Consider the following 9046-nt stretch of genomic DNA (forward strand, 5'->3'; position numbering starts at 1 on the left):
CTATAAATATCTGTGGGTTGTGTTCTTATGGTTTTATCTATCATTATGAATGGACCTGCGAACTTCACATGCTTCATTTGTGATTCTTTTTTTTCTCTAATGACTGTTTTGGTGGAGTCACAGGGTGACGAGAAGGCAATACAAAGTCTAATCCACCTTAGATTAGAAGGCGAGGTATGCGCTGCTGATGATTTACCCGGCTACAGTGGCACTGCCCTTTTGTGTTTAGTTCACAAAGCAGAAAAAACAGATAAGCTCAGTTTTTATTGTCGATGAGTTTCAATATTATTACTAAGCTATCTGAAGCTGACTTGAATTGTGCAGCACATCATCAGGACCTAATATTTGGATCCTTCTTGCCTAGTTATGAAAGCTGTAATTAGGCCAGAGTTGAGTGAGGTCAGTGACCTCTCACTAGGGAAATGTAGCCCCAGTGTATGGGTGTTTCTGTTTTACCCAGAAGCCCATGCAGCATCAGCGATGACGAGCTTGAGCTCTCCACTGTGACTAACCTTGGGGAAAAATACCTTATCAAAGCTGAACATATTGACGCAAACGACTAATCAGTGGCTGCCATTAGTCAGACCCTACACAGCCTTACAGTTACAGCACCAGGCCGAAAAAAAAAGCATCTTCACAACTGGTGCACAGTTAAAGAAAAGTGATTGACAGCAGGTAGACAATGGAGGCTTTTGCTCTGATTTAATCTCCTGTTTCTATCTTTATTGCAGCTGAAGGGGGGATGCTCTGTCGCGTTTTCACGAGTTTACACAAGCAAGGTCCAAAGGCAGCACATAAATTTATTACAGCATTCCGTGACCCCGGTAAACACACGTCAAGGTTGTTTACGCAAAGCCGGATTTAACGTAACCACACACTGATCTGCAACTTTTTTTTTTTCATCCAGCGCCACTGTCAGGTCTTTCATGGTTAAAGTTGGGGTGATTGAGCCATAAGAAAGGGTGGGACGAGCAACCTGACGAGGGCACTTCCTTGAAGGAAAGATGATTGTTCACCTCTGTAGGTTTCATTTCCTTTCTGTCAGCCGGTCCAAAGTCGAAGCGCCATAAAATCTCTGTGAAGCAAAGAAAAGTTACATATCTTCTTTCCTCATAGTGATCAGAAACCACATTAAGACCAAGGGCCTTAATGAGGATCGGAGAAGCACAACTGCTGGATAGTAGGCCTAAACTTATACCACTTTTTCTTTTGTTTGTTAAATTTAAATCGCAGTGGAATTTTGGTCTTTTTAATATATATGGACTTCTTTTTCAGGGAGTTGGAAGTAAAGTAACCGATCATGCTCAGGAAGGTGAGTGTCTGAACCCTGGTGAAAGCTTTTATTTGGTAAAATGGCTAATTAAATTTGTATATTTTTTTAACAACTGGTGCTGTACGTACTGAGACATCAGTTGTCAAATGTAATTTCTTTAGAATGTTTGCCACATTCAACCAGTTTTAGATTATTTGTTCCATTAGACTGGATTTCTTCAGAGTAGAACCTCACACTAGAACAATCTAGAAAGATTAAAGAGACATTTGGTCAAGTTTCTTAAAATCCACCAACAGCCACAAAGTCCAACTTGGAAAAATACCATTAAATACCATAATATATAAAAATTTTGTTTCAAATATTTACAATAATTAAATTACAAGTGAATTTTCCTTTATATGTTTTTGACAGCAACACACACAAGTTCCTTTCAAAATAAAACACAACCATCTCCAGCAGATTTAATTTTTTCAGTCAAACATGTCATTTTCTATCATGACTTTGATGCATCTTCATCTTTTTTGTCCTTTTACTATTAAATATAAATATGTCAACATTGACAGAATGCAGTTTTTTTTTTTTATTATACGTGTAAATGCAATTCTGTACTTTAAAAACCGTCTTGGACAATAGGATACATTTTTTCACATTTATCTGACATATTAAAATTTTAAACATGCATTTTAAAACTCATATAACTAAAACTAATTAACCAAATTTACAAATGCATTATTAATTCATATCATTAGTGGCTGTAGCCAACGAGCCCCATGTGGCTCTGGAGCCTCTGGTTTTAGACCCCTCCGCTAGAACCAGGAATAAGTGCTTATTTAAAAACTCAAATGCTCTGCTTTAGACAAAAACGCAAGAAAAAAAAAGAGTTCTGATGAGAAAAGGGGATCTGCTCTGTCTTCAGGGTGAATGGGTGTGGGTGAACTCGGACATCGGGGTCCCCATCGGAGCCAGAGTCAAAGAAACACCTTCAGGCCAGCGGTTCTTAGTGGACGACAATGGAAAAGTAAAAACTTTCATGGGGAGCACAACATTTTTATTTCATTTTCCAGCAGCTGATTTAACTTACACCTCCTGCTGCCGTCTCTTCCAGGAGCAGCGCCTGTCCACAGAGGATGAGGCCTCTCTTAAGATCATGCACCCCACATCGGTGGAGGGGGTGGATGACATGATCTCCCTCGGTGACATGACAGAGGCCGGCCTCCTGAGGAACCTGCTGCTCAGACACCAGCGAGGCCTCATCTACGTAAGCCGCACCTTGACTGCTGACACTGCTGTCGTAGTTACACGAGGAACCAGCTGTCCCAGTAATTTAATGGGAATAGGTGAAGCCTCACCAGATCTCTTTTAGAATTTAAATTAACTTAAGTCTCAGTTCTTTACTATGAAAGTAAATGTTGTTGAATAAACTTTAAAAGACACCCAAATTCAAAGGATTTTAAAGTTTTTATTTGCAAAACGTTTCCGCAAATATTTGTTTTTTACTCTGAATTCTGGGAAGTATGATTGTGAAAATTCCAACTTCCTGATGTTGTAAGGAATGTTCAGAATCATTTTCCCGCAAATGGATTCTCTCCATACGACTGCTTGAAAGTCACAAAAAATAAAAAACGTTAACTTTCTTCTTTAGAGAAACAAATATTGGCGTTAAGACCCAGCAGCAGATTCTTTCAGTATTCAGTCTTTCAAGCATGCTTTTGGAGCTATGATGGTTTGGGCTGCCATTATTACTGTTCAGTTCTTAAATTATACTAATAACTTTATTTTAAATAATGAAGTGTTTTATTGTAAAGCCAAATTTGTTTATGCAATTTACCACAAAATTACTGAAGTGAATCCATGAAACATGATCAACATTTTTGTCATCCAGCTGTAAAAATAAGGTCTTGAATGAGTTATTGTCTTTCATTAGCTATCCGGTGTAGATTTCTTTTTCCTTTTTAAAACTAAGAATCTAGACTTTGTTAAAAAAAAAAAAAAAAATTAAATCAATGTCATCTTCAGTTAAAAAGGCTTAAGTGATTGTTCAAATCCACAGATTATTTTCTTTTGTAATATTTCTGAAATTTTGAGGCGGAGATAGGCTCAGTTAGTTTTTACATTTATTGATGAAAGTTCCCACTTTTAGTAGCTTAAACTTCCAGATAGATTAAAAAAAAAAAGTTTTTTAACACCCCATGCCATAAAAAAAATAAAACAAATGATTCCTTGAAAAGTCAAAATTACATTTTTTTTCAATAAAAATTGTCAAATTTTCTGTCTTGTGAGAAAAATAATAGAAAACGAATCTTTAAGAAAACATGTCTTAGAGATTGGAAATTTTTTCTTGAAAAACAAATTTTTTAAACAGTTTTCTTTTTTTGGCTTATTTTAAGAACATTTTTTAAAATGATAAACATGTTTTAAAGTAAACACTGTTTTTGCAGTGAAATATAAACATAAAAAATATATAAAAGTTTAATCCAGCTGCGTTGAATCCTAAAATGAATCAAATTTATGCATTTATTTAATGCAAGAATTGTGTTTTTTCTAGACTTATATTGGATCAGTGTTGGTGGCAGTGAATCCATACCGGGAATTTCCAATATATTCAGCTGAACAAGTAAGTTACAGTTAGTTTGTGATGAACATCAACAATCCACCATCAACTTCATGTATTATTCTGCTCTCAGGTGGAGTTGTATCACGGTCAGAAGCTGGGAGAACTCCCGCCGCATATTTTCGCCATCGCCGAGTCCTGCTACTTCAACATGAAGCGTAACCTTAGAAACCAGTGCTGCATCATCAGGTCAGCGTCCTCTTACACAGAGAAGTTATCCAGCTTGCAGGGGGTTCAGTCTTTTTAATTATTATTTTTTTCCTTCCCAGTGGGGAGTCTGGTGCAGGGAAGACGGAGAGCACCAAGCTGATCCTGCAGTACCTGACAGCAATCAGCGGTCAGCGCTCTACGCAGGAGATAGAGAACCAGATACTGGAGTCCAACCCAATTTTAGAAGGTATTACATCATTTTTCACATTTTACTTAAACTTAAAAAAAATATTTTTATTATTATTATTAATTTTTTACAGCTTTTGGAAACTCCAAAACAATCCGTAATGACAACTCTAGCCGCTTTGGGAAATATCTGGAGATTTTCTTCAACAAAAATGGCGTCATTGAGGGCGCTCGCATTGAGCAGTATCTCCTGGAGAAGTCTCGTGTGTGCCATCAGGTGAGGCGGCTCCACCCAAGCAAAAGCCAGCTCTTATCTGGACTGGGCTGAGCTGTTGTGCATTTGCAACACAAACCAATAAAATCTCAAGTGTTACAAGTTTACCCAGAAACTTTTTTCTTTTTTTTGGCTGCACGTCATTACAATCATCTACAATTGCAGGCTTTAGGAGAGCGAAACTACCACATCTTCTACTGCATGCTGGCAGGCCTCAAACCAGAAGAGAAGAAAACTCTCAACCTCAGAAAACCCACAGACTACACCATCCTCAATCAGGTGCTGAGAGTTATTCAAGCACCTCAACAGGTTCTGCATTTTTTCTAAGATTTTTCCTTAAATGACCTGCATTTTCTGCCCTCAGGGCGACTGCATTGTGTGCGAGGGCAGGGATGACGCCAAAGACTTTGAGCGCATCCGTTCGGCCATGAAAACCCTGACTTTCACAGAAAACCAGTTTCAGGACATCCTCAAGCTTCTGGCGGCCATGCTGCACCTGGGAAACATCACCTTTGAGGGTGAGATTTCATCGTTTTTCTTTGAAAAAAATGTTAGCCCTTTCACAAACTGTATCTTCATATCTTAAATGTATATCACAAATGTAAAACTTTGGATTTTGGGGGGGTAAATCTGTCTCTTAAACACCAAAAAAAATGGGTTATTAAAGCAAATATATCCTTGTATCCAAAAGGGTTTTTAAAGGAAGACTTAATTTTTGTTTTATAAAATGATAACAGATTTTAGTTACTTTTCTCTTTCCAGCATTGTTTTAAAATAAAATACAGTACCAATACAGTTTTCTGTCTTCACATTCCTCCCATCAGCCATCATCCAAGATAACCTGGAAACCAGTGAAGTCTGCAAGTCAAAACCTTTCAGTAACGCAGCGTCCTTGCTGGGGGTGTGTCTTCTTTCACAGTTGTACAATCTTAAAGGTATGCTCTATCGATTTCCTTTAATCCGCATTGTTCTGTGTTGCAGGTGAAGAAGTTGGCCCTGGAGAAAAGTTTGACCCAACGCTCCATCGAGGCCAACAAAGAAAGAGTCACCAAACCCCTCAGTTCTCAGCAAGCAGCTGCTTGCCGAGACGCCGTCGTCAAGGTAACTCCATCAATACTAAAACACTGTTTCCTTATTGGATTTTGACCCAGAAATTTCCTGTAAGTGTTATTGCTTGATACCATAAAACTTCCCTTCACTCAGACTCTGATGGGATTTTATTTTCTTTATAAGACACAGTTAAACTGTTTCCAAGCTTTCGGAATCACCTGTAAATGTCATCTGTTTTCCAGGCAATCTTCAATAAACTCTTCAAATGGATCGTAGAGAAAGTCAACAGTGTCATCTACAAACGGCTGGCAAACAACCCCAAGTCGTCTTATCTCTCCATCGGCTTGCTTGATATCTTCGGCTTTGAAAACTTTGAAGTAAACAGGTCAGGGCGATTTCAAACCGAACTGCTCTCACAGTCAGCCAGCTGATCTTAAAGTGTGTGTTTGTTGTTTTCTAGCTTTGAGCAGCTTTGCATCAACTACGCCAACGAGAAGCTGCAGCAGTTCTTCGTGGGCCACGTCTTCAAGCTGGAGCAGGAGGAGTACCGGAAAGAGGGCATAGTTTGGAACAACATCAAATTCAGGGACAATCAGGACGTCCTCAACCTGCTGGCCGACAAGCCCTGCAACGTGTTTGCCCTGATTGATGAAGAGAGCCAGTTTCCAAAGGTACTGTATAGCCATTTTGAACCAGTTTAGCCACGATTCTCTTTAGTCTTTCAATTGTATATTGGTCTACGGTGGCCCCCAAGTGCAAATCACATCAACAAATCCCTCAACATGCTTTCTTTTTGAAATTTTTCTTTTTCAGCTGTTATAATACAACATCCTCTTAACAAAATAACAAAAAAGGAAGAGCACCTTTTAGAAAAGACCAAAATACATGAGAGAGGTTTCACAGAGTTTCTATTCACTATGATATTGAAGATTCAGATAGTCGGATCTACCTGGTTTGGCATACTCTGTCCATTTGTTCATAAAAGTTGACATTTTGAATCTTGATGATAGTTTTTCCATTATGTAGATATCGTGGATTATATTGATCCGTTCTTCCTCTGAAGAAGGTTCCACTTAAATCATTTCCTTGAGATTACTTTTTTAAGAGAGTTGCCAGAAGCTTCTTGTCTAATTTTTCCTGGTTCTCCACATCAGCCTCTCTCAGGTGTATGCATTGGAATCAACACGGAATTTTGGAGCCAAAAACATTATTTACATGATTCCATATTTGTGACCTGAATACCTTTATGATTGGACATCCCCAGAAAATATAGTAGTGAGTTGCCCGAGATGACCAACAGACTCTCCAAAACAAGTAGATACCTTTTTTGGGTGGGCGTAACAAAAAAAATGCACCAAATTTTTTCAAGTAAATTAGCGCCATATATTAGATCTGGTTGTATTCCATTGTATTTTGCCGATTTTTTTCCCTGCTTTCAACATTTTAGAAAACAAAGTTACAGAAACCACAACACAAGTCCAAAAAAATGAAAAGAAGTACAAATTAAAAGGTTTAGGAAAACAGAAGTAAGTTACAAAAGTCTAAATTAATTTAAAAAAATGAAGAACAATATAATCTCAGAAAAGGAAGGTAATATGGGACATCATTGATTGGATGATGTCCATTACTTCAAATGAAAGTTATTTGTCATGAAGCATAGCTAGATATGCTCCGTGCTGAAACTATAACTTTCAACGTGTCCGTTAAAGACACGTTGAAAAAAGCTGAAAACGTCATCATCCGATCAGCGCTCTCCAATTGTACCTCCTGTTTCTACTTTTGTTTTAATTTTCTTATTACTTTTATTCATTTTTTGGAATTGTGTTTCAGGAATTTTGTTTGTATTTTTCTAAATGATTTTTTTTTACTATTTTAGTTGTTGTGATTGTCAGTATTTTTTAGATTTTTTGAGTGATTTGTTGGTGTTATTTCCCCTTCAAGGTCACCGTAGAGGTCAAAGTACTTTGTAGTGAAACAAAAGAAAAACATCACAATAAGCAAAAGCTGATATTGTTTCTAAATATTTTAATTAAATTCCGTTGAAATCTGTTGAATTGAAAATATTTAAATGGACTATTTAGAATCATGAACTTTCATTAAATAATGCTCCGTGTAACGACTTGTAAAACCAAAAATTGCCTTTAAATTGTTGCATTTCTGCTCTATTTTCACTTGATGTCTCAAAGGGTACAGACCTGACTTTGCTTACCAAGCTGAACCAGCATCACAGTGAAGAAAAAGGCTACGTCACATCCAAAAGTGAATACGACACCAACTTTGGGGTTAACCACTTTGCAGGGGTGGTCTACTACGACACCAACGGTACACAAACGACCCCACCTTCCTTCACATCTGGTGTGATGCTTTTTCCTCCTGCTATGTACTTTATGTTTTCTCTTTCACTTAGGGTTCCTTGAGAAGAACAGAGATGCCATCAGTTATGACATAAAACAAATGATTGATACGTCTACCAACAAGTTGCTGCGGCAGCTCTTCCAGGCGGAGCTCTCGTCTAAAGGAGGCAACGTCATCAAAAACAACAAGGTTGTCATGACGCCCGTTAGCTCTCTCAGGGTAAGAAAAATCCTAACCCTCAAACACTTATTTAAAGTAATCCAATGTATGTATCACGAACTCATACATAATAACTGTTTTGCAAAAGCTGAGATGCAAAAAATAAAAAAAATCAAACAGTTATGGTAAATTTACAGATTAGTGATTATTTCTAAAAAAAACACAATGAAATAATGGGTCCCTAGGCAAGCCACAGGGGGGCCCCAAGTCTGGATTTCCCTGTGCCGGTCCCTAGCCCAGATAAAATACAGGGTTGTTTCAGTAAGGGAATCCGAAACAATAATAACTATAATTGAATAATGATTTGAAAGCGGAATTGGGCAGCAATACTTGTATTACAAACCTAAAGTAAGTATTTAAAAATTAGACGTGCCGTGGCAAATGAGAATAGCAGAGTAGCTTTTACAAATGAAAGGATCAAAATGTATATTTCAATCTATTTTACTATTGTTTTTGATATTAATGTTAAAACAGCAGTTCATTTACTCGAGGTGCTGTTGCTAAAGTGTAAAGCAGTAATGAATATAAAACACATTAAAAAATCCTTGAAAGATAAATATGTGCATCTTTAATATGGAATTCAAGCACAATAAAGCGTCCACATACTGAACAAAAGAAAAAAAATATTTTTAAATGAACAAATATTCTCAAAATACTTTTTTTTTAATGATCAAAAACTTCAATATTAATTTCCCATAAAGTATAATGCTTAGAGAAGCTTGTATTGACACATTTGTCTTTGTCAAAAATGAAACTAATTTTAACTCAAATTTTTTGGGGGGGTGAAGCTTTATTTATTTATATATTTATATATTTTGTGTGTGTGTGTGTGTGGGGGGTTCTGTTGTCTATTGTCAAATACAGTTGGTATGAGATATTAGCATTAGAGTAAATTACCGGTATTAGAAATATAAAAAAAAATGTTGTT

The 9046-nt window shown here is 37.0% G+C and overlaps 1 protein-coding gene across 1 annotated transcript in view; it reads left to right on the plus strand.

The window, feature by feature from the left end:
• The first annotated feature begins 1101 nt into the window (after positions 1–1101).
• LOC112147754 (unconventional myosin-VIIa) overlaps positions 1102–9046 on the plus strand; it is a 26691-nt gene continuing 18746 nt past the window's right edge. Inside the window, exons 1-16 of the mRNA XM_024274336.2 lie at positions 1102–1180; positions 1276–1312; positions 2190–2291; positions 2379–2531; positions 3819–3887; positions 3958–4073; positions 4154–4281; positions 4355–4497; positions 4660–4773; positions 4859–5012; positions 5319–5395; positions 5476–5595; positions 5787–5929; positions 6005–6215; positions 7731–7866; positions 7952–8118. Coding sequence (XP_024130104.1) covers positions 1301–1312; positions 2190–2291; positions 2379–2531; positions 3819–3887; positions 3958–4073; positions 4154–4281; positions 4355–4497; positions 4660–4773; positions 4859–5012; positions 5319–5395; positions 5476–5595; positions 5787–5929; positions 6005–6215; positions 7731–7866; positions 7952–8118 — 1845 coding nt within the window. The 5' untranslated portion in view covers positions 1102–1180; positions 1276–1300. The remainder of the gene's footprint in view (positions 1181–1275; positions 1313–2189; positions 2292–2378; positions 2532–3818; positions 3888–3957; positions 4074–4153; positions 4282–4354; positions 4498–4659; positions 4774–4858; positions 5013–5318; positions 5396–5475; positions 5596–5786; positions 5930–6004; positions 6216–7730; positions 7867–7951; positions 8119–9046) is intronic.

The sequence above is a fragment of the Oryzias melastigma genome, linkage group LG17 (genome assembly GCF_002922805.2).
Source record: "Oryzias melastigma strain HK-1 linkage group LG17, ASM292280v2, whole genome shotgun sequence".
In the NCBI taxonomy this organism is placed as follows: Eukaryota; Metazoa; Chordata; class Actinopteri; order Beloniformes; family Adrianichthyidae; genus Oryzias; species Oryzias melastigma.